The sequence below is a fragment of the Salvelinus namaycush genome, chromosome 42 (assembly GCF_016432855.1).
Source record: "Salvelinus namaycush isolate Seneca chromosome 42, SaNama_1.0, whole genome shotgun sequence".
Lineage (NCBI taxonomy): Eukaryota > Metazoa > Chordata > Actinopteri > Salmoniformes > Salmonidae > Salvelinus > Salvelinus namaycush.
Window position 1 is genome coordinate 19,619,277 of NC_052348.1, and position 19,465 is coordinate 19,638,741.

Below are 19,465 nucleotides of genomic sequence, written 5' to 3' on the forward strand. Positions count from 1 at the left end.
CTTCTCAGTGAGACATATGATCAGACATGCTTCTCAGTGAGACATATGATCAGACATGTTTCTCAGTGAGACATATGATCAGACATGCTTCTCAGTGAGACATATGATCAGACATGCTTCTCAGTGAGACATATGATCAGACATGCTTCTCAGTGAGACATATGATCAGACATGCTTCTCAGTGAGACATATGATCAGACATGCTTCTCAGTGAGACATATGATCAGACATGCTTCTCAGTGAGACATATGATCAGACATGTTTCTCAGTGAAACATATGATCAGACATGCTTCTCAGTGAGACATGTGATCAGACATGCTTCTCAGTGAGACATATGATCAGACATGCTTCTCAGTGAGACATATGATCAGACATGCTTCTCAGTGAGACATATGATCAGACATGCTTCTCAGTGAGACATGAGACATGTGATCAGACATGCTTCTGTGAGACATGAGATCAGACATGCTTCTCGGTGAGACATGAGACATGTGATCAGACATGCTTCTCAGTGAGACATGAGACATGTGATCAGACATGCTTCTCAGTGAGACATATGATCAGACATGCTTCTCAGTGAGACATATGATCAGACATGCTTCTCAGTGAGACAAGCAGATCTCTCTCTGGTTAACTGGCACATGCCCACACACCCAACAGTAAGCCTACTAGTTTATTATGATGATATAATATGCCAGCATCACCACCGGCAAAACATCATCAACAATACACATTCTCTTGGTTTAATGGTTCCAGACATAAGACAGGCCGTATTTAAAATATTTGTATACAGTACATGAGCAAAGAGCATGATGGTGTTTGAGTTATGCCACCGCTGACAGTTTGTTCCAATCAAGAGTTAGTGATTAAGAGTATCCATACAGTCCCTGACAGCTTCCAACCCTCTCCATCCCACAGCAGGAGCATAGAAGTACAACAAACTCGCCCTAGACTCTGTCCATGTTCAACGTTAACCACTGTGCAGGTTTCTGCTCCTCTAGGAAACGTTTTCAGCAGTCGTCTTCTAGAATGTTGGGGTGTTCCTCCCAGAACTCGTCCCCTATGACGTCACAGCGGTGGGCACTGACACGCCTCCTGGTTCGTGGCACTGGCTCCTCCTCCTCCTTGTTGGGGAGCTTCACACTCGTGGTCACTGTTTCTTCCAGCTGGGACAGAGGGAGGGAGAGAGGGAGAGAGGGAGGGGGGGTAGAGAGTTTGAGAGAAGCAAAGGATGGGGTTAACCATCATAATAATAATTATTAGTTGGGTGCTTCCATTTGTCCTACTTTACACATGTATTATACACGTGTAAATTGGAAATTAGTTTTTTTGCATATCCCACTCTCCCAGACACCCTTGGAATGGGCTCACGACCAGGGATCAGCCATTATTGCCGGCGACCCTGGAGCAATTAGGGTTAAGTGCTTTGCTCAAGCGCACATCGGCAGATTGTTCACCTAGTCATCTCTGGGATTCGCACCAGTGGCATTTCACTTACTGGCCAAACGCTCTTAACCACTAGGCTACCTACCACCCTCACACACAAGCCTGGACGTGTTTCTATGAATGTATCTGAAGTGGCATCCTATTCTCTATATAGTCCACTACTTCTGACAAGAGGCTCTATGTAGGGAATAGGGTGCATTAAGGACACAGCCTGAGATCTCACCTTCTCAGATTAGGGCTGTTCCTTTCCTGTGGACCAGAGGCTCCTTGTTGTAATTGATATCAAACTCAGAAAACAGTATTTCATTCTTATCTGCAGCCAATGTTCTCTGGGAGAGAGAGAGACAGAGACAGACAGACACACAGAGAGAGAGAGAGAGAGAGAGAGAGAGAGAGAGAGAGAGAGAGACAGAGAGAGAGACAGACAGAGAGAGAGAGAGAGACAGAGATAGAGACAGAGAGAGAGACAGAGAGAGAGAGAGTCACCAACCAAGATTTCACAAAATGGGACAAACACCAAATTGAGACTCTGCATGCAGAATTCTGCAAAAATATCCTCCGTGTACAACGTAGAACACCAAATAATGCATGCAGAGCAGAATTAGGCCGATACCCACTAATTATCAAAATCCAGAAAAGAGCCGTTAAATTCTACAACCACCTAAAAGGAAGCGATTCCCAAACCTTCCATAACAAAGCCATCACCTACAGAGAGATGAACCTGGAGAAGAGTCCCCTAAGCAAGCTGGTCCTAGGGCTCTGTTCACAAACACAAACACACCCCACAGAGCCCCAGGACAACAGCACAATTAGACCCAACCAAATCATGAGAAAACAAAAAGATAATTACTTGACACATTGGAAAGAATTAACAAAAAAACAGAGCAAACTAGAATGCTATTTGGCCCTAAACAGAGAGTACACAGTGGCAGAATACCTGACCACTGTGACTGACCCAAACTTAAGGAAAGCTTTGACTATGTACAGACTCAGTGAGCATAGCCTTGCTATTGAGAAAGGCCGCCGTAGGCAGACATGGCTCTCAAGAGAAGACAGGCTATGTGCACACTGCCCACAAAATGAGGTGGAAACTGAGCTGCACTTCCTAACCTCCTGCCCAATGTATGACCATATTAGAGAGACATATTTCCCTCAGATTACACAGATCCACAAAGAATTTGAAAACAAATCCAATTTTGATAAACTCCCATATCTACTGGGAGAAATTCCACAGTGTGCCATCACAGCAGCAAGATTTGTGACCTGTTGCCACAAGAAAAGGGCAACCAGTGAAGAACAAACACCATTGTAAATACAACCCATATTTATGCTTATTTATTTTAACTTGTGTGCTTTAACCATTTGTACATTGTTACAACACTGTATATATATAATATAACATTTGTAATGTCTTTATTGTTTTGAAACTTCTGTATGTGTAATGTTTACTGTTAATTTGTATTGTTTATTTCACTTTTGTATAATATCTACCTCACTTGCTTTGGCAATGTTAACACATGTTTCCCATGCCAATAAAGCCCCTTGAATTGAATTGAATTGAGAGAGGGAGAGAGAGACAGACAGAGAGACAGAGAGAGAGAGAGAGAGAGAGACAGAGAGACAGAGAGACAGAGAGACAGAGAGAGAGAGAGACAGACAGAGAGACAGAGAGAGAGAGAGAGAGAGAGAGAGACAGAGAGACAGAGAGAGAGAGACAGACAGACAGACAGACAGACAGACAGACAGACAGACAGACAGACAGACAGACAGACAGACAGACAGACAGACAGACAGACAGACAGAGAGAGAGAGAGAGAGAGAGAGACAGAGAGAGAGAGAGAGAGAGAGAGAGACAGAGAGAGAGAGAGAGAGAGACAGAGACAGACAGAGAGAGACAGAGAGAGAGAGAGAGACAGAGAGAGAGAGACAGAGAGAGACAGAGAGAGACAGAGAGACAGAGATCATAGAGATTTGATTATGTATCTAAAGGTCTTGGTAAATTAAATATGGAAAGGTCAACTGAGGTAGTTTCCAGTGAAAGTAAATATGATGTAGTTATTATTTAAAGCTATTATCAGAATAATTATAAAGATATGACTAACAAGCAGATGCCCTTTAGAAAATTACACACCTCAAAAAGAGCAGATATATTAAAACTGTGACACACCCCCACAGCTGTAATTATGCTAATCTCACTGGAGTAACTCTCACCTTTAGTCGGTCCTCTGCCTGTGTAGTGGTGAGTCCGCCTTTCTGCACCAACGTCCAAAACACTGTGTTATACAGGTTGTTGACTGACCTGGCGAACACACACACCATTATGAAAGATGAGCAGAAATGTGGAAGACAATCTACTGTATTCAAAGCACACACACACACACACACACACACACACACACACACACACACACACACACACACACACACACACACACACACACACACACACACACACACACACACACACACACACACACACACACACACAGAATAATGTATTGGGGGATAGGAGAATGTGAGTATTTAAGTGCGAGTGTATACAGTCAGCCTGCCTCCAGCTGAGGTAGTCCCGGAGGTTGCGGTTGCTAGGATACAGAACCACCCGCCCGTCAAACCCTGGGGGGTAGAGGAGGGGCTGGTCTCTGAAGTAGTCCATTCAGTAGAACACACAGGAAGAGGAGAACTGGGACGCTACACACAGGAAGAGGAGAACTGTGACGCTACACACAGGAAGAGGAGAACTGGGACGCTACACACAGGAAGAGGAGAACTGGGACGCTACACACAGGAAGAGGAGAACTGGGACGCTACACACAGGAAGAGGAGAACTGGGACGCTACACACAGGAAGAGGAGAACTGGGACGCTACACACAGGAAGAGGAGAACTGGGACGCTACACACAGGAAGAGGAGAACTGTGACGCTACACACAGGAAGAGGAGAACTGGGACGCTACACACAGGAAGAGGAGAACTGGGACGCTACACACAGGAAGAGGAGAACTGGGACGCTACACACAGGAAGAGGAGAACTGGGACGCTACACACAGGAAGAGGAGAACTGGGACGCTACACACAGGAAGAGGAGAACTGTGACGCTACACACAGGAAGAGGAGAACTGGGACGCTACACACAGGAAGAGGAGAACTGGGACGCTACACACAGGAAGAGGAGAACTGGGACGCTACACACAGGAAGAGGAGAACTGGGACGCTACACACAGGAAGAGGAGAACTGGGACGCTACACACAGGAAGAGGAGAACTGGGACGCTACATGGGTCATCATCTTACTGGAGGGGGAGGAGGGTGGAGGAAGGTAGAGGAGGGTGGAAGGTAGAGGAGGGGGAAGGTAGAGGAGGGGCGAAGGTAGAGGAGGGGCGAAGGTAGAGGAGGGGCGAAGGTAGAGGAGGGTGGAAGAGTGGAGGGGGGAAGGTAGAGGAGGGGGAAGGTAGAGGAGGGGCGAAGGTAGAGGAGGGGGGAAGAGTGGAGGGGGGAAGGTAGAGGAGGGGGGATGAGTGGAGGATGGAAGGTAGAGGAGGGGGGAAGAGTGGAGGATGGAAGGTAGAGGAGGGGGGAAGAGTGGAGGATGGAAGGTAGAGGAGGGGGGAAGAGTGGAGGATGGAAGGTAGAGGAGGGTGGAAGAGTGGAGAGGGGAAGGTAGGAGGGTGGAAGAGTGGAGGATGGAAGGTAGAGGAGGGGGGAAGAGTGGAGGATGGAGGTAGAGGAGGGGGGAAGAGTGGAGGATGGAAGGTAGATGAGGGGGGAAGAGTGGAGGATGGAAGGTAGATGAGGGGGGAAGGGTAGAGGATGGAAGGTAGAGGAGGGGGGAAGAGTGGAGGATGGAGGTAGATGAGGGGGGAAGGGTAGAGGATGGAAGGTAGAGGAGGGTGGAAGGGTAGAGGAGGGTGGAAGAGTGGAGGATGGAAGGTAGAGGAGGGGGGAAGAGTGGAGGGGGGAAGGTAGAGGAGGGGGGAAGAGTGGAGGATGGAAGGTAGAGGAGGGGGGAAGGTAGAGGGGCGAAGGTAGAGGAGGGGGGAAGAGTGGAGGATGGAAGGTAGAGGAGGGGGGAAGAGTGGAGGATGGAAGGTAGAGGAGGGGGGAAGAGTGGAGGATGGAAGGTAGAGGAGGGTGGAAGGGTAGAGGAGGGTGGATGAAGGTAGAGGAGGGTGGATGAAGGTAGAGGAGGGTGGATGAAGGTAGAGGAGGGTGGATGAAGGTAGAGGAGGGTGGAGGAGTGGAGGAAGGAAGGTAGAGGAGGGGCGAAGGTAGAGGAGGGTGGAGAAAGGTAGAGGAGGGTGGAAGGATAGAGCAGGGTGGAAGGATAGAGGAGGGTGGAAGGGTAGAGGAGGGTGGAGGAGTGGAGGAAGGAAGGTAGAGTGGGGGCGAAGGTAGAGTGGGGGCGAAGGTAGAGGAGGGTGGAGGAATGGAGGGTAGAGGAGGGTGGAAGGTAGAGGAGGGTGGAGGAGTGGAGGGTAGAGGGGGGAAGGCAGAGGGGCGAAGGTAGAGGAAGGTAGAGAAGGGTGGAGGAAGGTAGAGGAGGGTAGAAGAGTGGAGGGTAGAGGAGGGGGGAAGGTAGAGGAGGGTGGAAGAGTGGAGGGTAGAGGGTGGGGAAGATAGAGGAGGAAGGTAGAGAAGGGTGGAAGGTAGAGGAGGGTGGAGGAAGGAAGGTAGAGTGGGGGTGAAGGTAGAGGAGGGGCGAAGGTAGAGGAGGGTGGAAGGTAGAGGAGGGGCGAAGGTAGAGGGTGGAAGGTAAAGGATGGTGGTGGAGTGGGGGAAGGTAGAGGAGGGTGGAGGAGTGGGGGAAGGTAGAGGAGGGTGGAGGAGTGGGGGAAGGTAGAGGAGGGTGGAAGGTAGAGGAGGGTGGAGGAGTGGGGGAAGGTAGAGGAGAAAAGTGAGGGGTCACTCAAATGCAATAAACATTTGTGCGTGGCTGTGGTTGGTGAGTGTGTGTGGTGGTGTGTGTCTCTGTACATGTATGTTATTACCTGGCTCTCCTTTTGAACCAGAGGTCCTCTTGAGGACGAAGCTGAACTCGTCACTCTGTCCGTACGAGATGATGATGTCATCCAGGTCCTCCATGACAGACCTGGCGCTGCACGTCATCAGACCCAGAGCTCTGTCGTCGTTGGGCTTCAGGAAGTTGTGCTGCTCTGCAAACCTACAGCAACACAGGGACAGTCAGTCAACGAGTCAGTCAGTCAGTCAGTCAACAAGTGGGACAGTCAGTCAGTCAACGAGTGGGTCAGTCAGTCAGTCAGTCAACGAGTGGGTCAGTCAGTCAGTCAGTCAACGAGTGGGTCAGTCAGTCAACGAGTGGGTCAGTCAGTCAGTCAGTCAACGAGTGGGTCAGTCAGTCAGTGGATGAGTGAGTGGGTCAGTCAGTCAGTCAGTGGATGAGTGAGTGGGTCAGTCAGTCAGTCAACGAGTGGGTCAGTCAGTCAGTGGATGAGTGAGTGGGTCAGTCAGTCAGTCAGTGGATGAGTGAGTGGGTCAGTCAGTGGGTCTATCAGTCAGTCAGTCAGCGGGTCAATTAGTCAGTCAGTCAGTCAGTCAGCGGGTCAATCAGTCAGTCAGCGGGTCAATCAGTCAGTCAGCAGGTCAGTCAGTCAGTGGGTCAGTCAGTGGGTGGGTCAGTCTGTGTGTCAGTCAGTCAGTCGGTCAGTGGGTCAGTCGGTCAGTGGGTCAGTCGGTCAGTCAGTGGGTCAGGTCAGTCAGTCGGCCAGCGGGTCGGTCAGTCGGTCAGCCAGTCGGTCAGCGGGTCAGTCAGTCGGTCAGCGGGTCAGTCAGTCGGCCAGCGGGTCAGTCAGTCGGCCAGCGGGTCAGTCAGTCGGCCAGCGGGTCAGTCAGTCGGTCAGTGGGTCAGTCGGTCAGTGGGTCAGTCGGTCAGTCAGTGGGTCAGGTCAGTCAGTCGGCCAGCGGGTCGGTCAGCCAGTCGGTCAGCGGGTCAGTCAGTCGGTCAGCGGGTCAGTCAGTCGGCCAGCGGGTCAGTCAGTCGGCCAGCGGGTCAGTCAGTCGGCCAGCGGGTCAGTCAGTCGGCCAGCGGGTCAGTCAGTCGGCCAGCGGGTCAGTCAGTCAGCGGGTCAGTCAGTCAGTGGGTCAGTCAGTCAGTGGGTCAGTCAGTCGGTCAGCGGGTGTCAGTCAGTCGGTCAGTCGGTCAGCGGGTCGGTCAGTGGGTCAGTCAGTGGGTCAGTCAGTCAGTCGGTCAGCGGGTCAGTCAGCGGGTCAGTCAGTCGGTCAGCGGGTCGGTCAGTCGGTCGGTCAGTCAGTCGGTCAGCGGGTCGGTCAGTCAGTCGGTCAGTTGGTCTGTCAGTCAGTTGGTCAGTCAGTCAGTTGGTCAGTCAGTCAGTTGGTCTGTCAGTCAGTTGGTCAGTCAGTCAGTTGGTCAGTCAGTCAGTCAGAGGGTCAGTCAGTCGGTCAGTGGGTCAATCAGTCAGTGGGTCAGTCAGTCAGTGGGTCAGTCAGTCAGTCAGTGGGTGGGTCAGTCAGTCAGTCAGACAGTGGGTCAGCCAGTCAGTGGGTCAGTCAGTCAGAGGGTCAGTCAGTCAGTCAGTCAGAGGGTCAGTCAGTGGGTGGGTCAGTCAGTCAGTCAGTCAGTGGGTCAGTCAAGCTACAGATACTAACACACTAGTGGTAATTGGTCACATGGCTTCTCGTTCAGTTACCCCAGTCCACTTCAAGGGTGCGCATCCTCTCCGGAGCTACAGATACACCCCCCAGCTCCTCTCCGGAGCTGCAGATACACCCCCCAGCGCCTCTCCGGAGCTACAGATACACCCCCCAGCTCCTCTCCGGAGCTACAGATACACCCCCCAGCTCCTCTCCGGAGCTACAGATACACCCCCCAGCTCCTCTCCGGAGCTACAGATACACCCCCCAGCTCCTCTCCGGAGCTACAGATACACTCCCCAGCTCCTCTCCGGAGCTACAGATACACCCCCCAGCTCCTCTCCGGAGCTACAGATACACCCCCCAGCTCCTCTCCGGAGCTACAGATACACCCCCCAGCTCCTCTCCGGAGCTGCAGATACACCCCCCAGCTCCTCTCCGGAGCTACAGATACACACCCCAGCTCCTCTCCTGAGCTGCAGATACACCCCCCAGCTCCTCTCCGGAGCTACAGATACACCCCCCAGCGCCTCTCCGGAGCTACAGATACACCCCCCAGCGCCTCTCCGGAGCTACAGATACACCCCCCAGCGCCTCTCCGGAGCTACAGATACACCCCCCAGCGCCTCTCCGGAGCTGCAGATACACCCCCCAGCTCCTCTCCGGAGCTGCAGATACACCCCCCAGCTCCTCTCCGGAGCTGCAGATACACCCCCCAGCTCCTCTTCGGAGCTGCAGATACACCCCCCAGCTCCTCTTCGGAGCTGCAGATACACCCCCCAGCTCCTCTCCGGAGCTGCAGATACACCCCCCAGCGCCTCTCCGGAGCTACAGATACACCCCCCAGCGCCTCTCCGGAGCTACAGATACACCCCCCAGCTCCTCTCCGGAGCTACAGATACACCCCCCAGCTCCTCTCCGGAGCTACAGATACACTCCCCAGCTCCTCTCCGGAGCTACAGATACACCCCCCAGCTCCTCTCCGGAGCTACAGATACACCCCCCAGCTCCTCTCCGGAGCTACAGATACACCCCCCAGCTCCTCTCCGGAGCTGCAGATACACCCCCCAGCTCCTCTCCGGAGCTACAGATACACACCCCAGCTCCTCTCCTGAGCTGCAGATACACACCCCAGCTCCTCTCCTGAGCTGCAGATACACCCCCCAGCTCCTCTCCGGAGCTACAGATACACCCCCCAGCGCCTCTCCGGAGCTACAGATACACCCCCCAGCGCCTCTCCGGAGCTACAGATACACCCCCCAGCGCCTCTCCGGAGCTACAGATACACCCCCCAGCGCCTCTCCGGAGCTGCAGATACACCCCCCAGCTCCTCTCCGGAGCTGCAGATACACCCCCCAGCTCCTCTCCGGAGCTGCAGATACACCCCCCAGCTCCTCTTCGGAGCTGCAGATACACCCCCCAGCTCCTCTTCGGAGCTGCAGATACACCCCCCAGCTCCTCTCCGGAGCTGCAGATACACCCCCCAGCGCCTCTCCGGAGCTACAGATACACCCCCCAGCGCCTCTCCGGAGCTACAGATACACCCCCCAGCTCCTCTCCGGAGCTACAGATACACCCCCCAGCGCCTCTCCGGAGCTACAGATACACCCCCCAGCGCCTCTCCGGAGCTACAGATACACCCCCCAGCGCCTCTCCGGAGCTACAGATACACCCCCCAGCGCCTCTCCGGAGCTGCAGATACACCCCCCAGCTCCTCTCCGGAGCTGCAGATACACCCCCCAGCTCCTCTCCGGAGCTGCAGATACACCCCCCAGCTCCTCTCCGGAGCTGCAGATACACCCCCCAGCTCCTCTCCGGAGCTACAGATACACCCCCCAGCTCCTCTCCAGAGCTGCAGATACACCCCCCAGCTCCTCTCCGGAGCTGCAGATACACCCCCCAGCTCCTCTTCGGAGCTGCAGATACACCCCCCAGCTCCTCTCCGGAGCTGCAGATACACCCCCCAGCTCCTCTCCGGAGCTACAGATACACCCCCCAGCTCCTCTCCGGAGCTACAGATACACCCCCCAGCTCCTCTCCGGAGCTACAGATACACCCCCAGCTCCTCTCCGGAGCTGCAGATACACCCCCCAGCTCCTCTCCGGAGCTGCAGATACACCCCCCAGCTCCTCTCCGGAGCTGCAGATACACCCCCCAGCTCCTCTCCGGAGCTGCAGATACACCCCCCAGCTCCTCTCCGGAGCTACAGATACACCCCCCAGCGCCTCTCCGGAGCTACAGATACACCCCCAGCTCCTCTCCGGAGCTACAGATACACTCCCCAGCTCCTCTCCGGAGCTACAGATACACTCCCCAGCTACTTACTTGTGGAAGTTCCTCCCATCCAACCGCACCACGATGTAACAGTTTTTCAGACAGGTGCCGTCTGTCTCGAAGTTACAGACGTACTGAAACTTGCTCTTGGCCATTCTGTCGCTGCTGGTGAAAACCCTGGCTACTGGTCGAAGGATGCACGTCTTGATGCCTCCTGGTAATCTACACGGCACTGGACCAAACATGAGGGTTCTGTGTGAAAGGACAGAGCAGATTAAATCAATGTAGATTCTGTGGGAGAAGAACAAGCAGCACAAGGTTGGCTGTGGTCTTCATGTCAAATTCTGCTTTCTTAATATTCGACTTATATGCAATATTTTAGTGAAGCAAATATTGCAGGTAAGACCAGAAACACTCCCACCCACAGGCTCAACCTGGTCTCAGAGCATTTCTTATTATTCTGTACGTAAATCTGAAACACTCCATTTAGTATGATGTTACGTTTCGTATGGTATGTATTAATCTGTGGATGTCCATTATCCAGTTCCTGTGATATTACAAATTACAATTCGTATGATATGTTACGAATTTGCAAAAATGTTAAATTTGTTACGAATTAGCAAAAGATACGATATGTTACAAATTCCAATTTGTTGTGGCTAACGTTAGCTAGCTGGCTAACAAGGTTAAAGGGTTAAGGTTAGCTAAACGGGTTAAGGTTAGTGAAAGGGTTAGCTAACATGCTAAGTAGTTGCAAAGTTGCTAATTAGCTAAAATGCTAAAGTTGTCCGTCATGAGATTCGAAGACGGAATCTTTCGGTTGCTAGACATTCGCGTTATACGCCCATCCATCCACCCTGACAAACCAACCTCCTTTCATTTTTGCCTTAAGTAACCTTCCGTCTTATGTAACCATACCAAAAGGTAATATCAAACTATGTCGCATTTAGTCTGAGATCAGGCTGACAGGCTAGCTAGCTACATTACCAAAAATATGGGAACACCTGCTCGTCGGACATCTCATTCCAAAATCATGGGCATTAATATGGAGTTGGTCCCCCTTTTGCTGCTATAACAGCCTCCACTCTTCTGGGAAGGCTTTCCACTAGATGTTGTAACATTGCTGTGGGGACTTGCTTCCATTCAGTCACGAGCATTAGTGAGGTTGGGCACTGATGTTGGGCGATTAGGCCTGGCTCGCAGTCGGCCCCATCGAACATCACAAAGGTGTTTGATGGGGTTGAGGTCAGGGCTCTGTGCAGGCCAGTCAAGTTCTTCCACACCGATCTCAACAAACCATTTCTGCATGGACCTCTTTGTGCATTGTCATGCTGAAACAGAAAAGGGCCTTCCCTAAACTGTTTCCACAAAGTTGGAAGAACAGAATCGTCTAGAATGTCATTGTATGCTGTAGCATTAAGATTTCCTTCACTGGAACTAAGGGGCCTAGTCCGAACCATGAAAAACAGCCAGAGACCATTATTTCTCCTCCACCACCAAACTTTCATTCATCTGACTGCCAGATGGTGAAGTGTGATTCATCACTCCAGAGAACGCGTTTCCACTGCTCCAGAGTCCAATGGCAGCAAGCTTTACACCACAGCAGCCGACGCTTGGCATTGCACATGGTGATCTTTGGCTTGTGTGAGGCTGCTCGGCCATAGAAACCCATGTCACGAAGCTCCTGACGAACAGTTCTTGTGTTGACGTTGCTTCCAGAGACAGTTTAAACTTGGTAGTGAGTGTTGCAACCGAGGACAGACGATGTTTATGCGCTACGGCGGTCCAGTTTACTGAGCTTGTGTGGCCTACCAATTCGCGGCTGAGAAGTTGTTTCTCCTAGACGTTTCCACTTCACAATAACAGCACTTACAGTTGACTGGGGCACCTCAAGCAGGGCAGAAATTTGATGAACTGACTGACTTGTTGGAAAGTACGACGTTGAAAGTCACTGAGCTCTTCAACAAGGCCATTCTACTGCAGATGTTTGTCTATGGAGATTGCATGGCTGTGTGCTCGATTTTCTAGACCTGTCAGCAACTGGTTTGGCTGAAATAGCCGAATCCAATAATGTGAAGGGATGTCCACATACTTTTGTATATAGTGTACTTACAAATGGTTTTCATCCTCTTCGGTCCATGATTTTAATTATTCCTTAAAACAATGTTATAACTTAGTTTACTTTAGGTGAATCAATGTAAGTGATGCTATTGTCGAGGCAGTGCTGTAAGTTATTAGTATGAATGTTTTTGTGAGAATGTAGCTGACAAAGGACAGAACACAAGTTATTTTCACCAGTGATGGTATACAGTCCATCCATCAAATAGGTCCTACACGAACATATACTGCGAATTTCTGTTCCGGGACAGTATCTCATCTACGATCTCAATACAAAAAAGCAAGAAACAAAAACAAACGAATATAAATAGTTTTTGTTGATTTTCTTTTGGTTCGGTTCCTGTACGTAATTCCCTTTAAATTTTTTTATAAAAAACAAAGCTTACAGACGACTAATATGTAATTTAGTTGCAGCTGCAGCTGCCTCAAATCTGCTGCATGGTCCTTCAGCGCCCTCGCCTGGTGAAAATAGAGAAAGGAAGCGGAAGAAGACTAACTTTCCCATGATTCTCAGCGTCGTGCATGTCTGCATTTGTTTTAAACATGGAGGAGAGGGAAAGAAGAGGAGATAAACAACAAAAATGTCCAGAATCAGAAAAGAAAGAGAGAGAATCAACAAGTGCATGTGCTTCAGATGCAACCGAACATACGGCAGAAGAAGATGATGATATCGCGGCAAAGTTGGACGTCACCTCCGATAAATTTGATCCACTCCTGGCGCTATACTCGGCTACTGTGCCTCTTCCATACCCAAACGTGAAATGCTTCAACAACATAGCCGAGTATGAGAGCTTTCTAAAGGGGGGACGGGGCCGCGCCAAGCCGGAGAACGTGGAGAAAAAACAGAGGAAAGCCAGGAAAGGTGTAGCGGATCCGGAGAGGATAGAGAAACTGAAGAGGTTGATGGTGAACAACCCGATAGAGGGAGAAGATGGAGAGGAGGGGACCAGCGGCACTGCCCGCCGTTGTAGAATACAGAAGGCTCCCAAGAATGTCCTGACCAGGATGCCTCGTATGTCGTGAATTATTTCTACCTATTGTAGGCCTGCTTTGAATCCTTTAGTTTTTGGTGGTTTGGTTTCAGATCAAAACATGACCTCTTTCATTCTTACTTATGATCATTGTCTCATATTGCCACATATTTAGGCAAATTAAAACTCTTCATTGATATGTGGGGCATTATTGATGAGTCAAACTTGTGGTTGACAGCCAGGTGAATTCTATTTAATGTCTACTTCCTGTTTATACAGTCCATACAGGAAGTCCTCTGGGGGAGCTGCACCGCTGCGTGCAGGAGAGGATCAGGGTGAAAGTTCACATCAGAACCTTCAAGGGGCTCCGTGGAGTGTGTTCTGGCTTCATAGTGGCCTTCGACAAGTTCTGGAACATGGTGAGAGCTCACCCCCTTCTCTCGCTCTTACCCGACCCTTACCCTACCCATGCCCTCCACCGCCTCTCGACAGGAGGCTTGCAGACTAGACTATAGTCTTGTGTAAGACAGTGCTCAAATAACCTTACACATCGCTGTCCTCGCTCTCAATCTCTCCCCTCACCCTCTATTCCCTTTCCTGTCTCTCCCTGTTAGGCGATGGTAGATGTAGATGAGACCTACAGGGAACCTCTGCTGGGTGAAGCTCTCTACCATGAGAAGGCCCTCACTGTCACACGGGTAGGTCTGGTGCCACCGAAGGGCTCGGATCCTCTAGTCTAGTGGTGCGTTCTAGAGAATAGGGTGTTGTCTTGGATGCAGATGATGACATTTCCAGATCATGTGTCACTCACTAAAAAAGGTACAGCCATTATCATTCTCTGCAATCAGAAAAGAAACTGATTAGCTATCCCTCTCCTTCCCTAGCTCTTTGACAAGCTGAAACTCCAGGAGAGTGCGGCGCTGAGAGAATGTGAGGAGAAGAAGCAGATAGACAAGAGGAAAGCTGAACCCCTCCATCCCCCGCCTGAGACCCAAACCAGAGACAGCAGACGACGGGACCCCAATAGAGGGGACCCCAGAAGGAGAGGAGACCCTAGGGCAGTGGACCCCCGACTTGCAAGGGCCACAGTTGGGCCCCCAGTGGGCGATGACCCCGGAGCCCTAGGGGCCACAGGTAAGACCCAGGGGTCAAATGTTAAAGGTCAGGAGTCAGGGACTGAGGGGCCCAAGAGAACAGGGTCCCAGAAGAAAGAAGTGTCCCAGCCCTACGGGAGGGTTCACACGCGCCACGTCAACCAGCTCTTCATACGGGGAGAGAACGTGCTTCTAGTCAACCTACAACCACTCTGAATCTATTGTGTGTTCTAGCCAGCAGGGGTGGCAACCTAGTCTGGAACTGGAAAACAGTCTGTTCCTGCTCTCTTGCCAACTTCTTTTGGAGTTTTCATGCCAAACGTGAACAGAAACCGACACTGCCGCCCGGGCTAGTGGCAACCCTCCAGGAAAGTTACTTGACCTGAAGGTCCAACGCGTTGAAGCTTTACCAAGATCCATCCAGCAAGACCTACAGTATCTACACTGGTTTAGACCAACCTGGAAGTCTCACTGCTACTGCATATCATATTGATATTCTCTGCTTTACGCAGACAGACATTAACTAGAAATAAAACATGAATTACCAAGCTGTCTTCTCTTGTCGTTTCTCATCTGGTCTTTGCCTCTGGGTCATATGAAATATGAAACACAGTATTGAAATGCAGGCATGGTGTGCACCACTGTAAATAACCACCAGAGGGCAGTATAGACTCATTCGAATGCAGGCATGGTGTGCACAACTGTAAATAACCGCCAGAGGGCACTATAGTCTCATTCTAAGACATCTCACTGAGTCGTTGGAAAAGAAAAACATAAATATTTAAATCATTGTAGAAAAGTGTTCATATAAAGATGGAACTGTAAAGAGAAATGGGAATTTCTCTACTTTGATTTCACTTTTTCTGGATATAGTGAGGATTAAAATGTGATCTAAAAGTAGCCTAACCTAATAAATGTCGTAAATATGCAGATTATAATCTCAAACACAACTGCATCAATGCAGAAACCCATAAATGTCATCCATGCTATGCCCAGCCTGCCAACTCCAGATAACATATGGAGGCATATTGCCACTGAAAAGAGGAACGCCTACTGTTAGTCCCATTATCTTGCTTTTCTCTGTCAGAGCAGAAATGGCAGTGTGGTCTGGTCTCAGAGGACCTCATGTGTGTTATGAATAATGGAGAAGCTTCAGATTGCAGATGGCACTAAGCAGCAACTCTTATTTTGTCTAGACATTTCAGATTGTGCTTTATTCTTTCATGGCCACATCAGCTTGATGTATTGCAGGTCATTGGTTTTGTGTAGCTGCTGCTTTGTCTATAAACTACAGAGGTTACCCAAGGACAATAAACCTGAACCTTCAGTATTGCACATTTTCCATAATATCTTGGAGCTGTGTTGTGCAGTATCTGTTAATTGTTAAAACTGTGTCTGAGATAAGACATTATCCTGCAGCACCTGTCTGTAATTACTTTCTTATACCTCAATCTGATCTATTCATTCCCAAGCCAAGGTCCTCCACATGGTTGCATACCGATGCACTGGCCAGATGGCTGTACTGTGTGTGTGTGTTGGGCTGCACTGTGTATGTGTGTGTGTGTGTGTGTGTGTAGGGCTACACTGTGTGTGTGTGTGTTGGGCTGCACTGTGTATGTGTGTGTAGGGCTGCACTGTGTATGTGTGTGTGTGTGTGTGTAGGGCTGCACTGTGTATGTGTGTGTGTGTGTGTGTGTAGGGCTGCACTGTGTATGTGTGTGTGTGTGTGTGTGTGTGTAGGGCTGCACTGTGTATGTGTGTGTGTGTGTGTGTGTAGGGCTGCACTGTGTATGTGTGTGTGTGTGTAGGGCTACACTGTGTGTGTGTGTGTGTTGGGCTGCACTGTGTATGTGTGTGTGTGTGTGTGTAGGGCTACACTGTGTGTGTGTGTGTGTGTGTGTGTGTAGGGCTACACTGTGTGTGTCTCAGCAGGTTCCAAGGCCACTGCTCTACTCCAATGCAGTAGTAACCAAGTTGGTCTTAGGTGAAATAAACACTTAATTACCAAACTGTAATCAACTGTTTTAATGTCAGATTCATGATGGGCCAATCAAATCAAAGAAAAACAACATCTTCAAGGCTTCTTTCGTTGGTGATGTTTTGCTTTTTCTTTTTACACATTTGCATAAACTAGTGTTTTCTTTTCAGTAACAATCCCACATTACCAAAGATCTCAGAACAATTATAATAAGTAGAAAAAATGTAACAAAACAACAAAAGAATAAACACAACCCCTTAAAGACATCATCTCTTAAAACAAAGAGTGGATGGATGTTGGCCTCCTCTCAGACAGACTACTGTCCAGGGTTGGGCTCCAGTCAATTCAGAAAGTAAACCAAATTGTAAAAAATTCTCATTGAAAAGCATTGAAGAAAATTGGAATTTCAGTGTACCTCCAGAATTGACCCCAAGTCATGGAAGAAGACATCTCTGAGCCGGATGAGTCTACATGGGAGGTACTGGCCTGGTAGAGATGGGCCTGGCTTCAACATGTACAGAGTGCATCCCAAATTGCACCCATTTCCTATATAGTGCACTACTTTTGAGCCGAGTCCTATGGGCCCTGGTTGGAAGTAGTGCACTACAAAGTGAATAGGGTGCTATATGGGATGAATTCCAAAAAAGAAAAATCCTCTCCTAAACCTGGACTGTGAGAAACCTCCTTCAGAGATACTGTACGCTCTGGGGTGACGTTTCCCCCAAGTACAGATCTAGGATCAGCTTCCCCTCCCACAATCCCAACCATTTGTGGGGGGGATGCAAAACTGACCCAAGAGCAGCATCTAGGGGCAACTTCCCCCAACTCCCAGAGGCTCCCAGGGGCCAGAGGGCACAGTAAGAACCACACAAACATACTGTGCTGTAGACTCCTAACAGTAACAGTCTTAACCACTGTATCGTCTCTCCGTCTGTCTCCTGTAAGTTAGAATGAAGGAAAAAGGCCTCCGTCTCAGGCACCATGTGCTGTACTTAAAGAACACAGCCCACCAGGAGGCTGTTCCTACATCTACTGATTATCTTACTTGGATGCAAGGAAAAAGATTATATTTCTTAAAAAAATATATACCCATAAGAAAGGCCACAAAGGAGATCTGTTTTATCATTACCACAGCTTCCTCATTTAACAGCTTTTAATTATTTCTCATTCATTCAGTTATTAAATCCATCAATAAAGGATTGATTGATCTGTTAAATCTAATATTGAACAGAAATGCCACATTGGGAGTGTGGAACGCTGATATATAAAGTAAGTATTAAAAGACTGACGCCATAGCAACGTCTTGATTGACATCTGATTCCGTCCAATCGACACACACTTCACGGCATCATCATATAATCAAGAACTCAATAACTTATTTGTCCGTCGCACCAGTAATATTTACAGTTGTAGGTAAGGGACAGGTGGAGGTAACTTAACATTCTAAAAGAGATGGGGAGTTATTGGGGTGGGATTATGATATGAAACTATAGTTTTACTACTCTGGACATTTAAATGGTTAAGTAAAGCAAAAACCCTACTGACATTCTCTTCAAGGAAGATTCATATGGGCAATTCCATGGTAACAGAATTATTTAAAAAAAATGCAATTCAAAACAAAACAACATTATTGCAAAGTTAAGCCATACAAGTTTAAAAGTCATCCTTGTGCATATAATTGTATGGGTTGTTTAACTTTGAAATCACTGCTTTTTGTTTGGCTTACATTTTAAAGTAAAAAATCTGAGTCTCATTCTGTTACGGTTTCTCTCTCTCTCCCTCCTAGTTGTTCTCTCTCTCTCTCCGATTCAAACCCGAACAGCACACAACCATTACTGGACACCCTCTTGGAACTGATTAAAACATACATATATGAATATACATGAATGTCTTTATACATCACTTAAAAAAGATAGAAAGAGGAAATGGAGGGGTGGCAGTCAGTATTTGATATTTGACAACATTCAAGTACTCTTTGTTTGCAGCTCTTTACAATCCTTCACAGACGGTCGATTGATGGAGAGAAAAATAGAAACAACAGCCCTCCTCCTCTCTTTCACTTCTCTTCCCTCACTTCCTGAAGTTGCAGAAATCTGCGAATGCGCCCGATCCTTGCTTGGGCTGCTGCTGTACCGTGCCAGAGCCCATAGACATGGCTGGCATCCTGATGCCCATAGCACCAGGCATGCCCATGGTCATGTTAGCCTGGGGCATGGCACCCATGTTCATGCCCATTCCCATCATGCCCTGGCTGTGGCCCATGCCCATCCCAGCACCAGGGTGCATCATGGGAGTTGTTGCCGGTCTGATGGGGGCGGGTGCGAGGCCCATGCCGGCGAATCCCTGGGAGAGCATGTTGACGGGTGGGAGGGGCTGGCCTCCTAGAAGACAGAAACAGGAAGTGGAGTCAGAAGACAGCATGACCTCACACACAGGTTCACACTCTCCTCATACACTTCACAAGTTGTACCAAGCATCCTTCTATTCCATACTGAACAAGGAGTCCCAAGAATAGTACTCTTAAGGTTAAATAAAAATGAATTAAAAAAATAAAATTCTTCCATTCTGACTGAACCTAAAGCCTTTTGAATGGTCTTGTGCCCATCCCTCCAACAGGAAGAACGTTCCACACCCTGAGGATCTTAGATGCTCCACAACTGAATGGATCATCAACGTTTTGTTCAACAGACATTGAGCAGCGTTTTGAACCCCCTCCAGAAACACAGTACTCTTTCTATCCCAGTCTATACTACAACACACTAGGCTCACCTTGGAGTGTGTTGAGGGTGGGCTGGACAGGTTTGGGGGGCTGCACGCCAGGTGCCAGGAAGTCCAGGCTGATGTTGACCGAAGAGTCAGACCAGGTGGAGGGGATTGCTGACCCCATGGAACCCTGGGTACCCAGCATGACTTGCTGCTGCTGGGGCTGCAACGGCCCACCCATCAACTGGAAGGGGGGCGACAGTTCCAATAGAT

The 19,465-nt window shown here is 49.5% G+C and overlaps 3 protein-coding genes across 5 annotated transcripts in view; 1 reads left to right on the plus strand and 2 right to left on the minus strand.

The window, feature by feature from the left end:
* Nucleotides 1-652: 652 nt before the first annotated feature.
* LOC120035096 (probable tRNA(His) guanylyltransferase) lies at nt 653-12,614 on the minus strand. 2 transcript variants are annotated; one of them, XR_005474110.1, is made up of 5 exons: nt 10,380-10,883; nt 6,434-6,606; nt 3,659-3,746; nt 1,671-1,776; nt 653-1,167 (listed from the first exon to the last, which is right to left on the minus strand). XR_005474110.1 is itself a non-coding variant. In XM_038981871.1 (5 exons), exons 2-4 carry the CDS (start codon nt 10,571-10,573, stop codon nt 3,661-3,663), a joined length of 453 nt encoding a protein of 150 aa, XP_038837799.1. In that variant the 5' UTR covers nt 10,574-10,580; nt 12,442-12,614; the 3' UTR covers nt 653-1,167; nt 3,659-3,660. The 2 variants fall into 2 exon arrangements, 1 of the variants encoding a protein (XP_038837799.1); XM_038981871.1 differs by lacking the exon at nt 1,671-1,776 and adding an exon at nt 12,442-12,614 and having other exon boundaries at nt 10,380-10,580.
* Nucleotides 12,615-12,956: 342 nt separating this feature from the next.
* LOC120035020 (U7 snRNA-associated Sm-like protein LSm11) lies at nt 12,957-15,051 on the plus strand. Of its 2 annotated transcripts, XM_038981769.1 has the most exons (5): nt 12,957-13,458; nt 13,697-13,836; nt 14,032-14,115; nt 14,302-14,551; nt 14,746-15,051. In XM_038981769.1, exons 1-5 carry the CDS (start codon nt 12,969-12,971, stop codon nt 14,895-14,897), a joined length of 1,116 nt encoding a protein of 371 aa, XP_038837697.1. In that variant the 5' UTR covers nt 12,957-12,968; the 3' UTR covers nt 14,898-15,051. The 2 variants fall into 2 exon arrangements, with proteins under 2 accessions (XP_038837697.1, XP_038837696.1); XM_038981768.1 differs by having other exon boundaries at nt 14,302-14,864.
* A 1,470-nt stretch (nt 15,052-16,521) lies between these two features.
* LOC120034682 (clathrin interactor 1-like) overlaps nt 16,522-19,465 on the minus strand; it is a 37,285-nt gene continuing 34,341 nt past the window's right edge. The window contains exons 11-12 of the mRNA XM_038981286.1: nt 19,259-19,436; nt 16,522-18,870 (exon numbers count right to left, since the gene is read on the minus strand). Coding sequence (XP_038837214.1) covers nt 18,560-18,870; nt 19,259-19,436 — 489 coding nt within the window. The 3' untranslated portion in view covers nt 16,522-18,559. The remainder of the gene's footprint in view (nt 18,871-19,258; nt 19,437-19,465) is intronic.

Excerpts from the sequence above, each read along its gene's own strand:
- LOC120035096 (XM_038981871.1), bottom strand. The coding sequence starts at position 10,573 with ATGTTTGGTCCAGTGCCGTGTAGATTACCAGGAGGCATCAAGACGTGC. Across the intron at positions 6,607-10,379 it reads GATGGGAGGAACTTCCACAA|GTTTGCAGAGCAGCACAACT; the intron begins GTAAGTAGCTGG and ends GTGTTGCTGTAG. Across the intron at positions 3,747-6,433 it reads TGGTTCAAAAGGAGAGCCAG|GTCAGTCAACAACCTGTATA; the intron begins GTAATAACATAC and ends TGTGTTCGCCAG.
- LOC120035020 (XM_038981768.1), top strand. The coding sequence starts at position 12,969 with ATGTCTGCATTTGTTTTAAACATGGAGGAGAGGGAAAGAAGAGGAGAT. Across the intron at positions 13,837-14,031 it reads TCGACAAGTTCTGGAACATG|GCGATGGTAGATGTAGATGA; the intron begins GTGAGAGCTCAC and ends TCTCCCTGTTAG. Across the intron at positions 14,116-14,301 it reads AGGCCCTCACTGTCACACGG|CTCTTTGACAAGCTGAAACT; the intron begins GTAGGTCTGGTG and ends CTCCTTCCCTAG.